The 19,967-nt window shown below is 44.5% G+C and overlaps 1 protein-coding gene and 1 long non-coding RNA gene across 2 annotated transcripts in view; one reads left to right on the forward strand and one right to left on the reverse strand.

Annotated features, from left to right (window-relative positions):
• LOC119376916 (uncharacterized) overlaps window positions 1-13,415 on the reverse strand; it is a 42,398-nt gene extending 28,983 nt beyond the window's left edge. The window contains exons 1-2 of the mRNA XM_037646584.2: window positions 13,245-13,415; window positions 8,943-9,445 (exon numbers count right to left, since the gene is read on the reverse strand). Coding sequence (XP_037502512.1) covers window positions 8,943-9,440 — 498 coding nt within the window. The 5' untranslated portion in view covers window positions 9,441-9,445; window positions 13,245-13,415. The remainder of the gene's footprint in view (window positions 1-8,942; window positions 9,446-13,244) is intronic.
• Window positions 13,416-16,814: 3,399 nt separating this feature from the next.
• Window positions 16,815-19,964, forward strand: LOC119376917 (uncharacterized). Its single transcript, XR_005180695.2, has 3 exons — window positions 16,815-17,029; window positions 17,526-17,818; window positions 19,917-19,964. It is a non-coding gene; the product is annotated as an uncharacterized LOC119376917 (long non-coding RNA).
• The last annotated feature ends 3 nt before the right edge of the window (window positions 19,965-19,967 follow it).

Raw genomic sequence — 19,967 nt, forward strand, 5'->3', positions numbered from 1 at the left:
TTCCCGCAAGCGTGCATCAATGTAAATCACTTAGGGCGCCAGATGTGACAATTACTGATACTTGATTTTATGCTTAGGGACATTGCCCCTTAATTTCCTTTAAATGACAAGTCCACGGTATCAATTCAGTACACCTATGAGGCTTCTCACCAGGCCATGTTACAAAATTTTGTAAATTATTGAAAGTTGTAAGGTACTGAAAGAGTACATTATTGTTAGATGGCATCACCTCCACCGTTCTCAAAGCTTATTACAGTACATCTGTCCCAGTACTAAGAACGATATTTAATAACTGAATATTTCTCCATTCTCTAGTATGCAGAAAACTGCTTGTGTTTTCCTTGCATTTAAGTCTGGCTGTAAAAATGGGTCTCTCGGATTATCACCCGATTTCTCTTATTTGTGCCAGATCAAAGATCTTTGAGCTGGCTGTTCACAGCATATTGTCTTTTGCTGGGAAAAACTTGTTTCTGAATCAACACTGATTTCTCACTGGACACTCAACTATCAGAAATTTTGCTAATGTCATCAAGCAGATCTCTACGCTTGTCATTAAAGGGACACTAAAGAGCAAAATGATTCTCATATTAGTAAAGTACTCTTCCACGATACTGAAAACACCACGCTTGCTGTGAGAAGACGTTTGGTAAGCGAGAAAACGCGCAAAAACAAAATGTGGGTGGCGATGCCACCTTGAATTTTCCGCACCATTCACCGTGACGTCCTGTTTTGACGGTGCCTACTAGGGACTACGTAGTTTCTAATCGGTAAAAATGAAGTACATTGTCCTCTGAGAGGGCCATAGACTTAACATACCAAGTTTGGGGTAATTTCGTTCAGCCAATGGCGCCAAGATACGATAAATACACTTTGAAATCAGTGACGTCACGCGGGGAGATTTCGGCGCAAAATTTAAAAATGAAACTTTGAACTTGATTTTCTCCTCTATTATTAAAACTATGATTTGTGAAATTAACAACATTAGTGTTCTCAGAGCACAATTTATTGATCAAGGCCGATTCATTGTTTCTCTCTAGTGTCCCTTTAAGTGACAGCAGGTTGACACCTGTGACCTTAGCAAGGCTTTTGACATAGTCACCCACGCACTGCTTATAGGTGAACTTACGCGCTTCGATGTTGACTCTGCAGTTGTGAATCTTTTGCACAGCTATCTTCTTGACAGATCATGTTATGTTACTGTTAATGGCCAATTCCTTCTTTGTACAAGCCATCTAGTGGGGTCCCTCAAGGGCCAATATTAAGTCCACTCTTTTTAATTTTTGTTGACGATGATTCTTTCATCATTCAGAATTCTTTCCTTCTATATGCTGATGACATCAAGATGGTTAAGGAAATTCATTCTGTTAAATTGAAAGATTCATTCTGCAAGGCAAGCACAGTCGTTAACAGTGTTAATGACTGTTGCATGCGGCAGCCAAGCTTTTTTACCGCTGTAAAACTTCTTGTTGAAGTATTCTAAGGCTGTGAAGAATGGCATAGTGGTGTCATGCCTTAGTGTTCTCTCAACAAATCTTGTGTGCACAACATAAGCACCAGCTTTAAAGCGTAGGTTACGCGACCGACCGACTGACCGACCGACCCACCCACCCACCTACCTGCCCACCTACCTACTTACCTTACCTACCTACCTATCTATCTATCTATCTATCTAGCCGCCTACGTCTGGGTGCTCTCATGATTGCCTCCTTAAATTGGTGTAGACCAAAATTGGCATGGGAGGGTAAGAGGATTTCACGAATATCACTCTCGGGTCATGACATGAATAACGTGAAAATCCTGTCGCGTACGTCGTCAAACCCTTTCCTCCAGACACGTGTGGCACTTACCCGTTTACCATGGGCCGCAGTGTATGGGCATGCGTCACAGGTGATTGACAGTCTATATCTACCCAGGAACGACGAGAACAGACATTGGTAATTTAAATGCGAGAGTGTTAAGAAAAACCGACATCGGCAGCGTTGACCCGACGGATGGAAAGCATAAAAATTAAAATCCCAGCAGGAATCGAACGCAAGAATTCTACATGGCAATCAGGTATTCTACCAAAGAGCCATGCCAGGTCTACAAACTGGTCTGGAAAAACAGCGTATGCAGGCGTAATGTCACTGCAACGTCAACTGTGGTTGTGGTGCTGGCTATCTAATTTTACAAGAAAGCAATTAACAATACATATGTACTCCTAGATAAAGGCGTCATATAAGATTAACATCTGTGGTTCCAGCGTTAGCTCTGCTTTTACAGCTGTCTAATAAACATTACATTTGTATTCCTATGATTCAGCAAGCTATATTGAAGCATTGCTCGACCCCGGAGGAATACATTAACGAAAGTTACGTATGATATTCACATGATTGCACCATTACGTGCACTTACTTTCGATAATACTGATGTATGTACTCTAACATGAGGGCTGACGTTACGTCGCACCATAATTTACTCTTTAAATGCCAGTGTTGTCGACGTGCCTGGTAAGCCCACGATGTGCACACAGCTACTACACTTACAAAAACCGTCGATCCACCTCGTTACGCTTGGCTCAAAAAGTACTCGCTGACTGCTTTGCATGAAACAGATTCGCACAACGTGTGGCATCTGCCGAATCTTTTTTTAGATGTGGGCTATCCTTGCATTGCAGTGGCCACTGTCACTGAATGTTTAAAGAAGTCTGCTTTGTTAAGTCTGAGCATGGTTGCAGAAATCAATAGTAACAAACGCGTCATAGGTATTCCTTACTTTCATTGCTTATCTCACAGGCTAAAGAAAAATGGGAAGTAGATACGGCGTTAATGTTCTTTTTACGCCTGCCAATAAGCTAGGTAAGATTTCTGCCGCCATGCAGAGAAAAAATGAGCAGGTAATGGATAAAAAGCAGACTGACACAAGTTTCGTAAACCTACTAACAAATTTACTGATTGCCTACAGGTGTGGTATATAAAGTCATTTTAGCTGAGACCGCTTCTACATGGGCAGACGGGTCCCTTTATTCACCAGAGATTATTGGAACATATGAAGTCGCTAACCAAAGCACTCACCATCTAATCTATTTTTACATTGTTGAGAATGTAATGTATGCCAAAATTCTATGAATTCGGATTTTTACATAAGCACAGGAATGAAGAAACATGCCTAATGGTTGAGGCCTGGCATATTGATGGCACTGTAGTGCATGCGTGAGGCAGCCATCAATTAACTTGAATAAAGAAGAAATAAAATACCTGTATTCATTTGAGGTTTACATCACAAAAACCACGATATGATTATGAGAGACGCTGCAGTGGAGGGCTCTGGAAATTTTGACCACCTGAGGTCCTTTAAAGAGCCCCAAACCACCATGAGGTCAAAATTTAGTTGTGCTGTGACAGTCGTGCACGAGTCTACAATGAGCACGTAGCGTGAGAATTTTTCGAAACGGTGCCGTAATAGCGGAGTTACACACGTTTTGATGATCAAAATGCTGCCATCGCTCGTTTCACTCTTTTCTTCGCTACCCTCTACTCGTCTGCTGGTCTCCTCTCCCAAAGCGCTTTCCCTTCTCGCCGAGTGCCCCTCCCAATCTCACGTGACATGCTGTCATCGCTGACGCGCTCTTCGAAAACAGCGGGCACTTCCGAATGCTGCGACTCCGTGAAACTCCGTGCTTCTCGGCTAAACCGCCGTTGTTGCTGTGTCGCCCCGTGCTCGTACGAATTGTGCCGGTATGGACCCCCGGGTTGCGCTCACGCCTTCAAAGGATCGTCAACATGATGGACACGTATGGTGACACGTGTCGTGTCTTTTCGTTTTTCCAGTCGGTGCTTTTGCAACCAAGCACTGATTGTGAAAGCCATCGCAAAACACTGTCGGATTCAGTCCGCGCAGCTTATCAGAATGCTAGGCTTGACTGTGCTGGTACGCTAGCGATTTGGCAGTTGCGTTACAGGCCGCAGTTGCCAACTCACAAGCAACACGACGAAAGAACAGCAAGGAGCATGGGCAGCTGCTTGCAGACAAACCAGAAGTCGTAGGTCTTTGTTCGACCAATCACAGCATTGCCTGCATAACACATCACAGATTCAACACGCTGACGTCACACACGTCACTAGGCAAACCAAAAGGGCCCTGAGAGGAGAAGAAATTGTTTCTTGGAATTTGTGGCGCGTCTGCGGCTTAGAACGCTGCCACGTGTGGCATCGTTGATCATGATGACATTCTGCACACAATGCTTGAAATCTTTGCTTGAAATGTTTGAAAAAATATCAGAGGTGGTTTAGGGGCCCTTTAACATGCACCAGAAGAATCTAAGTTCACCGGCCTCTAGCATTTTGCCTCCATTGAAATGTGGCTGCCGCGGCCGAGATTCAATGCTGGACCTTCGGTCAGCAGTTGAGTACCACCGCAGCGGGTAATCAAATTCCTGAACAGTTATCTCTCATGTAGACGTGCATGCCGGAGTGGTAGGTGTCACCTCTTGCCTGGGCATGCACAGATAAGAATTTGTGCCTACTTTCTTTTCCACCGCTGTGTGCCTTAATTTACATTTGCTAATTGGCAATTCGACATCCTGACTCCTCTCTTGTGTCCGTGTTTGCACGCCTACTGTCTATTATCGTGTAAATACCGGTGTTGCCGGCGATGCATGCATGAACTGATGTTTACGGCTGCATCACTTTGTGGTCCCACTGAATTTCGCAAATAAAATGGTTAAAAATGTTCAAAAACCTCAGTCAGTGAGTAAAAAAGATAAGAACGCAGGGTTTATGTGCAAAGGCAATGTGTTTGTCAAATCATGATCGTTGATCATGTCTAGCCATCGCTGCACTACGATACGATCGACTTCTCGGTGTCAAAACACAGCCTTTTGGCAAGCAGCCCCTGCTCATATTGCATAAAAAACACTGAACAGAATGCTGTGAACACTCGCGAATGAATACTGGTTTTTGTTTGCCGTTTTGTTTTCCGCTATAGAAATTCACAGACTTCACAGATTCATTTCAACCTTGGCAGTGTGTGGTGCTACGTCTAGACATAATTATGAGAATCTTTAGTTACATCCAGCTTGTTGACAAATAATACAACCTATGAGACGCTCCCACCGTTCCACTTTGGGGTCGTAGCAGGCTAACGCACCATGAATAACACGGAGCTGTGGTGACGTTAGAACAAATGTTGGGTTTTTTTCGCAGTTTGTTTTTCTTCCTTGTGGAAGTATTATTTCAACAATTAAAAAGGACATGAACTGCTTCGCGGGCTTGATGAGAAAACACATCCTGCGGATAACAGACAATGCTATGAACAGCTCAGCCAAATCTTGCAATTGTGCGCGCCAAGGATCGTTTAGAAGCAGAGCGCAACGTCACCATTTTCTCAGGCGCCTTCTATCCATACGGAGGCCTGTCTGCGCTCACTCTGTTCGGAGGTGCTGGTACCTACTGTTTGACGTGAAACAGCAGATAGCATAATGATGGCTAACGGCTGACATTGACTGAGCGGTGTTTGGATCAGATGCATTTCTTACCACGGGGTGTCGTTACGTGCTGGCACCGCACTCCATAGTCTGCTAACATTACACAGTATATCCACACTCACACAGAGTAGTCGCAACGGGAGAGAGCAATCGCGCTTCATCACGTTTGCTCAATGTCATGACGTGTGCTGATGTAATTTCTTTCCCCTTGTGCCATCTCTCCCTGTGTAGATTCCAGCGTGCTTATCGGGACATGAGAAGAAAGAAAGCGCCTAAAGTGAAGGACAAATCCCTGCAACTCCACTCGTTCTTTATATATTTGAGAAATTTTTCTGGCACTCGATTCGTGAAGCAATAAACTCCGATTCTGAAGTTATTGGATGATTACTTGGAAAAGTGGTTCATGAACCCTTTAAAATTACTGCTCCGAAGTAGCCATAATTTTCTCTTATGAGGGAACGACATTGCCATTGGCAAGGTGGGACGTTAGTAGGCTATTTAACCACCAATGTCGATACTGGCGCTGCCAGTTGTGAGGCCACATTGGGGCCATTGCTGATGGTAGCGCTGCCAGTGAAGTGCAAATATTTGCGCTGACATTACCATCATATAAGGGTGGGCTGGCCTTGGCGAGATGCCTGGGATTGCTTGTTTAACATTGATGTCAAGATGCATTGAGACATCAATTCTGCAGGCAGAAATAACGTCACATGCAGACCGCATGCTTCCTCATTGTACAATGTGCACGAGTGCCTGACAAAATAGAAGAAGACTTGTTCTTCCTCAGACTGTCATCTAAACTGGTCGGCGCTGCGACTGATACAGTCGTCGACGGATTATTCGGAGTTGATGATATTTCGGACATCATAAATGCATCGTCATGCTCCCCATTGCCCTAATACATTTTCAAAACTGGTCTTTCGGGACTAAATTGCTTGTTTCTAGCCGCGTTGCTCGATTTTAAAAACCACCATGTTGGATTTTCCACTGCCTTGGTCATATTGTCTTTCAGTGGCCAGTTGTATAGCCTTCAAGATTGGGAGCACGCGCGATCTTCAGGTTTGAGAGACCCTGCCCACTCTTCCTTCGCTGACAAACGCTCCTCTTTTCAGTCGGCCTTATCAGCATCATTACTATGACAGTACGTATTTTTTTTTAGAGTTTGGTTTTCCAGTCGCCATTCCGCACGTGGTCGGGTTGGTGGGTGTCAAGTGTTTTTGAGACGTGCGCGCCGCATGTTCTCTGCCGTTGCAGTTTCTCAGTGGTTATGGTGCTTGGCTGCTGACCCTAAAACATGCAGTGGCCACAGCGGCTGCGCCGATCGTGGCCACAGCGGCTGCGTTTCGATGGCAAGAGCAGGAGGCTCGCGTACTGTGTGATGTCAGTGCTGGTTAAGGAGCACCTGACCGCATTGTAAGTCCCATGAACCAACTGAAATGTTGTGTGCATTTTTTATCACTGGCTTCAAATTTCGTGTGCTTGGTGCCATGGGGTCACCTCCTGTGCTGCCCGCAACGGTCGGCGGCAGCTATTTCCAACACACTGACGATGTCACTGTAGCCCAGATACAATCAAATCTGCTCGTCTCCAGGTGTAGCGTGAAGCAGGGCATTATTACAGATTTTTTACGATGCTCTAATCCAAATAAACTTCATTTTCATGTCTTAACTTTTTCAGACTGTTCTATTTTTAAGTATTTTGCAGTCCCCGCCAGGTTCAGAAAATCGGCTGGCGACTGTATTGTAAAGAATACATCTTGGACGTACCATACATATTTGTGTAATGGCCGCAGTTTTTTTTTCTGTGATTTGGGGTGAAAATTGTGGGTGCGGCTATTACATGAAGAAAAAGACTTTTAGGAGCTGGCTTGCCGGGTTCTTAAGCTGGGGCAAAGTCCCACGCCGTACGCGTAACCTTAGTTCCAGAGGCAAACGCTAGAGGCACAGCTCGCGCGAAAGAGAAGTCTTCTTTCTCTTGTTCTTCGAGCGCCTTGATGATGATATTAACGCAGGCAAAACCACATACAGCACAGCCAACTGTAGCATGCGCACGCTCGCGCGAGAGAGAGGTCTTCTTCCTCTTGTTCTTCGAGAGCCTTTATGATGATAATAACGCCGGCAAAACCAAATATAGCATAGCCAACTGTAGCATGCGGCGTTCACTCCACTCCAGCAGTGCGCTTCAATACTGATAACATGAACGATAACATGAACAATACTGATAACATGAATGATAACATACAAGGCCGCAAAGCTGAAGCTGCGGCAAGAGAACCTTGAAGAGGTACGGGCGCAGGATGCAGTGGCCAAGTGCCGAAAGCGGTCGCTACCTGAAGTTGGTGGCACTGACGCGCACTTGAAGCGCGATTTCCTCGACCACACGTTCGGTCACAGCTGCAAGGTCTGCGACCGCTTGTGGTTCGACAGCAACCTGACCACAATCGCTACTATAACAACGTGTGACGTCTTTATATGACAGTAGAGGAATTGTACGGAGCATTCACGGTTTACCCGATTATCTCCGAGCCAGCTCCTCAATCATCATTCACTTCGTGGATGTGGCGTGGATTTTTTTTTTCTCATGAAGATTTTCGGAGGTACTTGTCCTTATGAAACTACAGTACTCGCTTGTACTGGGAAAAGCTTTGAAAAAAAAAGTTTTTTTTTCTTTTTCGCATGGAGGCAGATGTTGGCACATCATTGTGTGACGGTGGAGAGAAAGGTTCTTTCATTTCATCTATTCCTGGCTTTAAACACTGTAATCGGAATGCCTTTTTCTGGTGCGATGCTGAGTGCTTTCACGCACATCATCTCTGTGAAAAGTACATAGTCGTTGCTTTGCATCTATGTTACATATTGCAGAGCAGGTCTTCTATATCCAGGAATGTGATGTGCTTGCCTCAGAAAGCACACGTCTCTGTATTTTTTTCTGGGCGCACCTTCTTGTGAACGCCATCGTTTCACATAAACTTCCAACCATCCGGTCGGAAGTTTAGAAAAAAAAACTAATGTGTTGGAGTTCTAGCAAACCTTTTCAAAAATCAAGGGTGGGGCTGATACACGGGCAATTTTTAAATATATTTTTTGGCAGACTTTTAAAAGAAAGTTCTGGGTGTGGCTTTTGCATAGGTGCAGCCATTGCACGAGTGTATATGGTAAATATAGACAATTTCAGATCATGGATATGCAATAAAAAAGGAACACACACTCTAGAGGATGTGTACGAGTGAAGTGACATTTCGGTGAAGCTGTCCAGACGCACTTATGCTCTTAACATCCAAAATCTCTCCAAAAGAACTAAGTTTATGTGGTGCATAATGGTTTTAATTAACACCAATGGAGTAGCCCACACAGACACCAGAAATTTCCACTAAATGCGAAACGTGTACTTGCACATACTATACCAATTTTTTCAAGTTCCAACAAAAATTTTTGAAGAGACCTTTGCACTTCAGTTTAGCAAAGAAACATAAGCTTACCGAAGAACCTCCTGGCTGCTTGGAAGGCTTGGCATTGCCATTAGCAGACCGTCCTGGCATCGAGTTCGAGGGCTTGGAAGTTTTGCCGGAGTCTTCAGACTCCGAGTCAGAGGTGTCACCATGCGGGTGGGGCCTGGCAGAAGCAGTCCGTGGTGATGAGACTGCTGAGCTCGAGGTTTCCGACTGTCGGCTAACCGTGCGGTCTGCAGTACTGCCGGGCTCCTCAGGACCGTCTCTTTGTCTAGTTGATCTAATGGGCTCTGAGCGTGTGGTGGAGTCACGCGGTGGGGCAGCAACTTCCGAGATTAATTGCAAGTCCCCCAATTGGGCGACCAGTTCCCCATTCGGATACCTCCTGCCAGACCTGGCAGAAGACCGTAGTAATGCTCTAGGCTCTGGAGCTAAGCCCGAGTCGTCCATCTCGGCAGCAATCTTGCCATGTGCGCTCAAGCCAGGCAGCATGGATCCGGCAGGGGCATCTAGTGCGGGCTGAGCCATGGTTGCTGCAAGGCAAAGACTAAGCTATTGTTAAAGTTCACATAGCAGTTATTTGCTAGCTTGAGCAGTTCGGGTTCCTGAATATTTCTGTGAGCACAGTTCTATCACTGTCAGAATACAGGCTGACAAACCAATAGCATCTGATGTCCTAAACCAACACGGAGACTTTGATATCCCCAACCATGAATGATTCACTTTGCTTTCAGTGAATGTCATATCTCGTGGTACATTTGGCAGGGCGCTACTGTGCTGTAACTTCTATTGCAACAATGTGGAGACCACTCTTGATCCGAGCTTAACGTGCTGCCACTCACCAGAGCTGTCAGAGGCTGGAAGAAGAAACGCGTCATCGCGTCTTTTGTTGCCAACAAACAAGACGCGCATGTGCTGAGGAACCACCGAACCTGCAGCTGCGGCTGACATCACGCCAGAATGAAAGCTAGAGGAATCAGGTGGTTAGTTCTATGCCACGCTTTGCGGGTGGAGGAGGCAGTGCCTAGCACTCAGTGTTGAACTGTGGCGCTGTGAAAGAACCAGCTGAATGTGGTGTAGTGCATAAGCTTGGCATGTTGGTGCGCTGTGTGTGCGTTGCCCTTCCTTGCCCCATATCCTATGGCGCTGTATTCCTTCTAATGTGACATGCGTGGTCAGTGTGCTTTGGGACGCTCGAAAATGACTAGCCAAATGTACCGTCATATTGCACTCATTTTGGAGGGGCGCATGCTAATCTTACTTGCATGCAGTAAGATAACTGTAGAATCATGCTGTGGCAATGATGAACAACTCTAAGCATAAAGACCCAGCTTCCTACAGACCACGGTTTCCGAACTGCAGCATATTATTCCCAATAATATTCACTTATGTATACGCTGTTGTCATTAATAGTCACCCTTTTAATATGTCATTTAGTGTGCCTTTTTATGGTACTATACAGCTACCTTTAGGTAATTGAACTACTCCTTTTACCAGCAATGTTTACAGTGTACATCTGTTACAATGCAATGGCATCAAAATGCCGAGCTACACTGCCTTCATAATAAGAAGGTCAACCCATTTTGCCATAGCACTTGTAAACCATCGTTTAGAGCAGGGGCCAGCAACCTTTTGAGGAGATGGAGGGCTGAGCAAGCTTACAATAATGCAGAAAACTGGCTCACTTTATGGGGCTAAGTATTGGATAAATTCTGGCTATGTGTGAAGATGGGGGGACAATGCCAACTGGAAACGATTGTTCTTTCTTTCTATGTAATCCCATTTGAGGTCAAAACTGCCATGTTGGCCTTCAGATATATAGGAAGTGACAATGCGAGGGTTCTGACATCGTGCCAGGGGCCATATAATACCGCTGCACAGGCTGCGTGTTGCAGACCTCTGGTCTAGAGCAATAACCAGAGACCTGTTAACTGCTCAAAATACAATATGTATAGTAGTAGATGAAATCTGTAGACATACGTCTATAATAAATATGTAACCTGATCTTGCTAATGCACAAGTAAACCATATATTTAGAGCAAGTTCCAGGGCTCTGACATAAACATTTAAGATGAGGTGCCACACATTTTGTGCCATGTTAATTTTGTCGTTTAAAAAATTGTGTGAGGTAAATGTTCAAAAATCTGTATTTGATTGCATAATAGATCCATGCTGATGAATTGTTGATTTTATAATTGATTAGTGTACGCTTAATTTTCTTCAATTTAATTATTACATTCCACTGTGGCAGGCACTTGTTACACCTGAGGAAAAAAAAACAGGAGGCACTAAAAAACTGATGCGCCAACTATGCAATTAAAGAGTTTACAAGAAAGAGTGACAAAAAGTCAAGATTAAGAAAACAGAAGACTAACCGATGAAATAAATGAAAATGTATGAGTGCTGCTACAAAATATGCCAAAAACTTGTTTCCACTAACTTTGAGTGCAGCAGCACATGCCACAGTGCAACACAACGATGAAGTTACATCAACTAGGCCCATCTCAAGCTATGTTAATAAATTTTCCGTAATGTTCATTTAGCGTCTGCGAGATGCCTTGGAGGGAAAAAAAGTCAATTTTTTTGGACCTAAACAAACCTAGCACTGTAGCAGAACCACTCACTGTGCGCACAGTTTCTATAAAGACGACACGAGTAGATGTAAAACAAAGAAATGCCCCACAGCTGGTGCAGTCACCGTTTAGCAGCTTCCATTTCAGAAATCATTCTGGCCATCCAATAGAACGCAAGTTACCTCGAAAGTGACCAGTTAGAATTAAAACAGTGTGCGCAGTGAATGCCGAATCAGCGTTGATCCTCTATGTTCCATCTGTGATGGCACTAGTGAAGTGAATGGAGAATACGTGTACTTTGTTGAAGCACAGACGACATAGCATACAAATCAGCACAAGCAGAGGGAGAGGAGAGAGCTAAGGGAGGTTAACCAAGCATGTGCTAGGTTGGCTACTCTGTTCTTACGGAAGGCCTACGGTACGAAGAACTTTATTCAAAGCATTCTAGGGTTGAAATAATAGATAATAGATGAATAGTCGATAGCAGTTCACAAACATTCGCAAAGTCCAGTCGACTCCAGCAGGCACAAAAGTGCAGAAGCGTGATAAGCTTGGCCACTTTGTAATGGTTCATTGCGGAACAGCAGAAAACAGGATGAAATACAAGAAAAGGAGACACAAACGAGCGCGAATTGAAAGCTGAAGCTTTATTGCTAAGAACAAGCCAATATATAAAAGTAAAACGTACAGAGATTGCACAAGAGATACTGGAGAGAGAGAGACAGAATGAAGGTGAGGGGACCCAAATAGGTAAAACCATCGACGCACTACGAGTTGCACACGCTTCAAACAAGTCCAAGATACTGTATCTCTCTCTCATGCAATATGACGGAGGGCACACTGACACTGAGCCCCACGTTGCCTTTGCTACAAAGCTGGGACCACGATAGCTTCTTTAAAAGAATTAAGCTGAAATGTACTCACAAGGCTCATCTTAAGGGCGAGTAATTTGGAAGTTATGACAAGCATACAGGGCAAAAATTGGTCAGCGCGCAACAAAATCGGCGCATGTAGGTTTTTCCCACAGATTTATTTATTTTACCCTCAGGGTACACAGTACATTTCAGAGGGGAAGGGCAATGCCCAACAATGAAAAAAACAAGGAACACAAAGCAAATGGCATACAAATATAGTCACTAATTGGGGTACAAAGACGATTACTCCTAACAACTTACATCATAAAAAAGTAAATGATGAACAATAATGATAAGATTACGCCACTGAAACGTGCCGTCGGCTTGGTTACGCCACGATGAACTGCTTTTACTTTCGGTTTCACATCCTTAACGATGGCTCTAGGCTATCCATCAAGTTTGCTTCACAACATACTCGACATTCAGTTTTTTTCTGCGACAGCTGCGCTTTTCGGAGCAGACATAATTTCCTTGAGTAGCAATAATCCATCAAGAATTGTATTTCTTATAGAGATACTGTGACAACTGCAACGATGATGTGTTTGTTTCACAATCACATATTACACCTCTCTTATGAATTGCAAGTACAACGTGAATTGAGCTCGTTTTATGAGCGAGAAGTGTGGCAGTTTATTACAAGCAAACGGGGGAAAATGGGATAGTGCGCAACAATATCGGCGCATGTAGGTCATTCTGCACAGATTCAATTTCCCCTTTCTTTTTTCCTCTCTATCAAAGCAACAATTCGATGCTCCTCGTACCTCCAAAAGCTTCCATACAAGCAGAGCTCAAGCATGCGTTCTAGCTGTCATGATGAGGCGAGTGAAAAGAAGTCTACACGTTACCTGATCAGGTTGCCCTGCGCGTTATTCCTCAACAGACAACGGCGTATCGTCGATCACACAACCACCAAAAGCCAGCGGCGTACGAACCGCTGGCTTTTGGTTCGCTATCCCCTGGCACTACAGTGCCTGGCACCGATAACACAGACAAACATAAACAATCAGGTCCCAGAGAGCAGATGGTCACGAAACCACGAAACCAGCGGCCGCTCGGCGGCGCTAGGAGCGCGCGGGGGGTAGCGGGGGGCATTGAAGAGAGCTTCGCTGCCTAGAGAGAGCTGGGGGCCCGAGAAATCCGGCAGCATTGGCGTTTTCCTTTCTTAATTTGTGTGACTGACGGGTGTGAGAAATGTGTGCGAAGACACGGATGGTGTAGTACGTGAGCGACGATGCCGAAGACTTGCTGTGTACCGGGTTGTCGCTCCGGCTACAGAGGTATGAGCGGAAAGGTGTCGTTGTTTAGTTTGCCGAAGGACGGAGACGCGAGGGATGAATAGAAACGTGTAATACTGTGACAGGAAGCTGGCGGATTTACCTTCGATTCTGAACAACAGTGTGCGAGAAACATTTTGATGCCACTGACATTATTCGAACGGACGACTTCATAGTGAAAGGAAAAAAAAAATGTGTCTTTGCAACGCGAGAAGGCAAAGTTGCGGGCCGGCGCTGTTTCTTTCGTAGCTTCATAGTTATTTAGAACAGCAGAGAGCTGAGCTAGCTGGTTAGTATTCGTTCCAAAAAGACACGGCGTGCAAACAAGGACACAAGAAAGAAGTTACGACACCACATACGCCGTTTGTGTTGGCGTTTGTGGTGTCGTGACTTCTTTCTTGTGTCCGTGTTTGCACGCCCTGTCTTTTTAGAATAGTATTTTAGGTTCTTTCCAGCTTATGAAATGCTTTGCATTGTTTCCTTGTTTGCCGTTGTTAAAAAAAAGTTTTTTTTTCTATTTCTATTGACTGAATGTCAACTAAGCTACATACTTCACTATAATTGCTTATTTCAATGCACATGTTTGAGAACACCCCACTGTCGAGCCACTAATTTACAGCAAACAAAGCAAGAATACTACGATTGAAAGAGAAAGATAGAAAAACTTTTATTGGAAAAATACCTCAGAAAACAAAGCTACGAGCGACAGTTTGTTTTTTGCTTTAGCTTGCTCCTTCCATGTACTGGCCATGCAGATAGTTTCCCTACGCTTGCACTTTCGAAAGTTACTCGTAGAAAATCGACAAAACGTGGTTACAAACTCGGAGTTAAGGCTAGGTGAGGTCCTAGAGATCAGCTGGTGTTCACGCGGCACACGGACGTTATACCTTGCGAAAGCTTCGTCGCTCACGATTTCATGTGTTGTCGAAGCTCTGTGAGGTAGGCTGCAGCGGAGTGAAGTTAGCTGTTATTAACTGTAAACGCAGGAATGTAGAGCTTTTCTTTTTTGTAATGCGGCCGTGTTAAACTCCCGCGGCGTAGATGGCCTGACTGTAAGTAGCGCGGTCGGCGCTGGCTCAACTCCCACTACGAGACTTCAGTTTGCGAGTTGGTGGGTGTGTAAGGCTTGTGCAGCGTCACAAGTCTAGGTAAATATCCCGTGCCTGAATAAATACTCTCGTGCACTAGGAGGACTACTAAATTTGTTGACGAGCAGGAACCACTTTAAATTATCTGATTACCATAGCAATGACAGTAATGAAACAAAGAAATAAAGATTCTCAGCTGGAAAGCTTCATATGTAGGGTTTACGGTGAGCCATATGAGGAATTACAATCTTCAAGCCTGATTATAATTCAAATGTAGCCCAGGTTTTGCCATGGGTCGGCAAACTCACAAGTCGACTCGCTCAGAGTCAGATCGAGCCATGAGTGTGAGTCTGAGTGAGTCCGGCTGATTAATATTTTAGTGAGTCTGGTTGACGAAAATTTCGGTGAGTCTGAGTCCGAGTGAGCCCTAAGCGCAAAATATATTTCTTGAGCGAGTCTGAGTGAGCTCCGCACTTTTTTGGCGACCAATGGTTCTATCTGCGCAACTTCAGCATTGTTATCAGCGTTATGTTGGCTCACATTTGTACTCCGGTCGACTCACACATACTTCAAAGCACTAGTGTTCATACGCCAGCTCAATATTTATTGATCAGAGGCATGAGTTAGGGAGGGGAGGGGATGCCTTGCAACTGCAAACTCTTTCACAGGAAGTTGGTCATAAAAATATCTCGTGCAAATCATCTCTCTCAATTAAAACGTCTTTACTGGATTGCCATCACTTATAACTTATATTTGAACGTACGAGATGAAAAGGCGCCAAGTAGAGCACAAATTATGCGAGATATTGGCGTTATAAAGCATTGACACCATGGTCAAAAAAGCTAATTATACGCTTGGGACTCATGAGTCCACTAGTCATCATCATCAGCTTGTCTACACCCACTGCAGGGCAAAGGCCTCTCCCATGTTCCGCCAATCAACCCGGTCCTGTGCTTTCTGCTGCCACGTTATACCTACAAACTTCTTAATCTCATCTACCCACCTAATTTTCTGTCTCCCCCTGACGCGTTTGCCATCTCTTGGAATCCAGTCAGTTACCCTTAATGACCACCGGTTATCCTGCCAACGTGCTACGTGCCCGGCCCATATCCATTTCTTCTTCTTGATTTCAACTATGATATCCTTAACCCCCGTTTGTTCCCTGACCCACTCTGCTCTCTTCCTGTCTCTTAAGGTTACACCTCTCATTTTCCTTTCCATCGCTCGCTGCGTCGTCCTCAATTTAAGTTGAACCCTCTTTGTAAGTCTCCAGGTTTCTGCTCCATAGGTAAGTACCGGTAAGATGCAGCTGTTATATACCTTCCTCTTGAGGGATAGTGGTAGACTACCATTCATGATTTGATAATGCTTGCCGAATGAGCCCCATCCCATCCTTGTTCTTCTAGTTATTTCACTCTCATGGTTCGGCTCCGCGGTTACTACCTGTCCTAAGTAGACGTACTCCTTTACAATTTCCAGTGTCTCGCCCCCTATCGCAAAGCGCCGTTCTCTGCCAAGATTGTTCCACATTACTTTAGTTTATGCATATTAGTTTTCAGACCTACTTTTCTACTTTCCATATCCAGTTCAGTAATCATGAGCTGTAATTCGTCTCCCGCGTTACTCATCAATGCAATGTCATCAGCGAATCGCAGGTTACTGAGATACTCTCCATTAACTCTTATTCCTAATTCTTCCCAATCTAGGGCCCTGAAAACCTCCTGCAAACATGCGTTGAATAGCATTGGAATGATCGTGTCTCCCTGCCGTATGCCCTTCTTTATTGGGATTTTGTCGCTTTCTTCATGGGAGGACTATAGTGGCTGTGGATCCGCTGTAGATTTCTTCTATTATGTCTGTATAGGCTTTGTCGATGCCCTGATTCCGCAGTGCCTGCATGACTGCTGATGTCTCCACCGAGTCAAATGCCTTCTCGTAATCTATGAAGGCTATGTATAGGGGTTGGTTGTATTCCGCGCATTTCTCTATCACCTGGTTGATAGTATGAATATGGTCTATTGTTGAGAAGCCTGTACGAAATCCTGCCTGGTCCTTTGGTTGATTGAACTCTAATGTCGTCTTAATTCTGTTAGCAATTACTTTTGTAAATAGCTTGTAGACAACGGACAGTAAGCTGATGGGCCTGTAATTTTTCAGGTCCTTGACGTCCCCTTTCTTATGGATCAGGATGATGTTGGCATTCTTCCAAGATTCTTCAGACTCAAATAGAGCCGTGAGTCTGAGTGAGCCCGAGTCAGTAATATTTTGGTGAGTTTGAGTACGAGTGAGCTCTAAGGGCAAGATATATTTCATGAGTGAGTCTGAGTGAGCTCCACATTTTTTGCCGACCTGTGGGTTTTACTCTCTGCTTTATTGAATCTTTCCGTTTTTTTTAACATGGGATCCATGCTCTTATAGTGAGCTCAAGCAATGTACAGTGCTTAACAATTAAAACACGATAATTGAATCCCATAACACCCACCATTTCTGTGCCACCAGTGGATACTGGGCACTAGTAGCGATTACTGGCAAGCTAAATTATCACACAGATCCTCGCTTTCATTGTACATTGCTATGCACAAGTTGGATGCTTGCACTACAGTCCCCATCAATGCAGAAAAAGCCTCGATTACCATGGGATCCCCTTACAGCATTTGAATTATTGAACACTGTACGCATAAATGACAGTAAATTGACCTTAATTGAAAATCACTCTCTTGTGCCCATTATTTGTTATAAATTTGTCATTCTTTAATCCATGCAGGCTTTGATGTCAAGCTGCAGAGTTCGGAAGACGGGAACTTTTGGACAGTGTTAGCTGTGACACCTACTATGAAACGAATCCAGCAACTCGATACAACAAGAGAGATCATTTTTGTTGACTCAACGTCATCGTGCGACTCAATGCACAGCACTGTGACAGTGATGCTGGCCTCAACAAAAGCCGGTGCTGTACCAATAGCTGTATTGATACACAACGCACAGTCGACTCAAGGCTACACCACTGCATTCAGCCTCCTGAAGGAAAGCTACCCGCTCTGCTTTGGAGGACTCACAGTAAGTCACGTTACCGTAATAATATGTCCTTGGATACAACATAAGGAGAAGCAAAGCAAGGGAAGACAAGAATTCCACTTATGTTGTACCCCATTGTAGTAATCAGGACAAACCAAGCAACCCAGCATCAAGTACCATTACATTACAGACTAATGCAGAATGGCGTGGTTTCATACTACAATTAGCATTGCCGCTCCTGCCATATCAGTAGCCTCGCAGTCAATACATCTGTGCAGGATTTGAGCAGTTGTCAAAAGCAAGCAGATAGAAGAGGCAGTGATGCTTTGGATACTGTGGTAACAGACAATCCAATATCTATAATTTGATTTTAAACAGTAATAATAATAATAACTGCTGGGGTTTTACGTTGCAAAACCCCCATTTAATTAGGAGGGATGCTGTAGTTGAGGGCTATGTAAATTCTGACCATCTGGTGCTCTTTCACATCTGCCTCAGTCTAAGTGCACGGGCCTCTAGTTAGACATTTTGCCTCCATCGAAATGCTGCGACCGCAGCCGGGCTTTCATCCTACGACCTTTGGGTCAGCAGTCGAGCACCGTAACCACTGTACCACTGTGGCGGGTTTTGAAGTAGTGTGCAGGAGGAGGAGGAATAAACTTTTATTGAGACCAGCAATTTGTTTGCCTAGGCCTCCCACGCTGGGACGTTGAGGTCTTGCCTCTCCGCCGCCTCGCGGGCCTGCTGGGCCGCCCAAAGCTGGTCGTCGAAGTGGGAGCTGCGCAGGGCGGCATGCCATCTCGACGAGAGGGTCTCGGTGTTAACGGACGGGTACTGGTGTTTACACTCCCACAGCATATGCGGGAGCGAAGCGACCTGGGTCTTGCATACCTTACAGGTGTGGTTAGGATAAATGTCTGGGTATATCTTGTGGTATCGATGTAGTGACGGGTACGTGTTTGTCTGTAACAGGCGGAGGGTGGTTGCCTGCGCTCTGTTTAGCTTGTGATGAGGGGTGGGGAAGGTTCTTCTTTCAAGGTAAAATGCTTTGGTGATGTCGTTGTAGCTGGTGAGGCGATCGCGTTCCGCGGGTACACCTGCGCTGTCTCCGGCACGGTTGACCAGGCCTCGTGCTACGGAGAAGTAGTGTGCACTGACAAATAATTTTTGCCACAATCACATTTCATTATTTCCATACAATAAACACAATATTGCTTTGGACACAGCTTTGAAGTGAATGAATTCACTTTGAACCCATAAACTTCACCTAAAATGTAGCATTGCATAGCGAGAGAATTTGCAGACAGATCCTACCTGTGCAAGGGTATGTATACCTAAGTCAATTAGTACTAACAGGGGAGCCTGCTCTTGTCGGAGGATTTCACCAAAGAATAAGAATGAACTGCAGCGTGCAAGTCAGGCATTGTCAAATAATGAGCAGCAATTTATAGCTGTCTCTAGGCAGAAAGTGTACAATCATTCCATATTGCCAGTTTAACATATGGGGCAGTAACTTGGAGGATAGCAAAGAAACTCGACAAGTTAAGAACCAGGCAGCATCCAATAGAACAGAAAATAAAATGCACGACATTATGACGTAGGAAGGTAGCAGAGTTAATCGGAGAATTGAGAGGTGTAGCCAGCATCTTAGTTGACATCAGGGAGAAAAAAAAAAGAACTCGGATGTTCACTTTATGCGTAGGATGGTTAACCAATGCTTGGTTAGAGTTACAAGATGGATACCAAGAGATGGAAAATGCAACTAAGGGATGTAGAGGGTTATGTGGGTGACAAAAATGAAAGAATATGCAGGCATAAAATGGCATCAGCTAGCACAGGACACTGTAATTTCGAGATCAATGGGAGGGGCCTTCACCCTGGAATGTGCATAAATAGGCTGATAACGATGATGTAGCATTTTTTCAGATACCGATAACGATGATGAAGCATTCTTCGGAGAAAAGTCATTAAAGAAAAGAGCCTTCGTTTTATAGTAAGCATGAATGAACCACAACACACGAAATAAATCATTGCCTTGATTTAAATTAGAAGGTAAATCCATAACCCTCCTGTCAATGCAGTTAATGTATTCACTGTTGAAAAAGACTCATCACATTTTATTTTTCTCCTTATTTTGCAGTGCTGCCAGACATTCATGACAGACAATTCAACAGCAGAGAAAGCAGCCCTA

The sequence above is a fragment of the Rhipicephalus sanguineus genome, unplaced genomic scaffold, assembly GCF_013339695.2.
Source record: "Rhipicephalus sanguineus isolate Rsan-2018 unplaced genomic scaffold, BIME_Rsan_1.4 Seq277, whole genome shotgun sequence".
Classification (NCBI taxonomy): domain Eukaryota; kingdom Metazoa; phylum Arthropoda; class Arachnida; order Ixodida; family Ixodidae; genus Rhipicephalus; species Rhipicephalus sanguineus.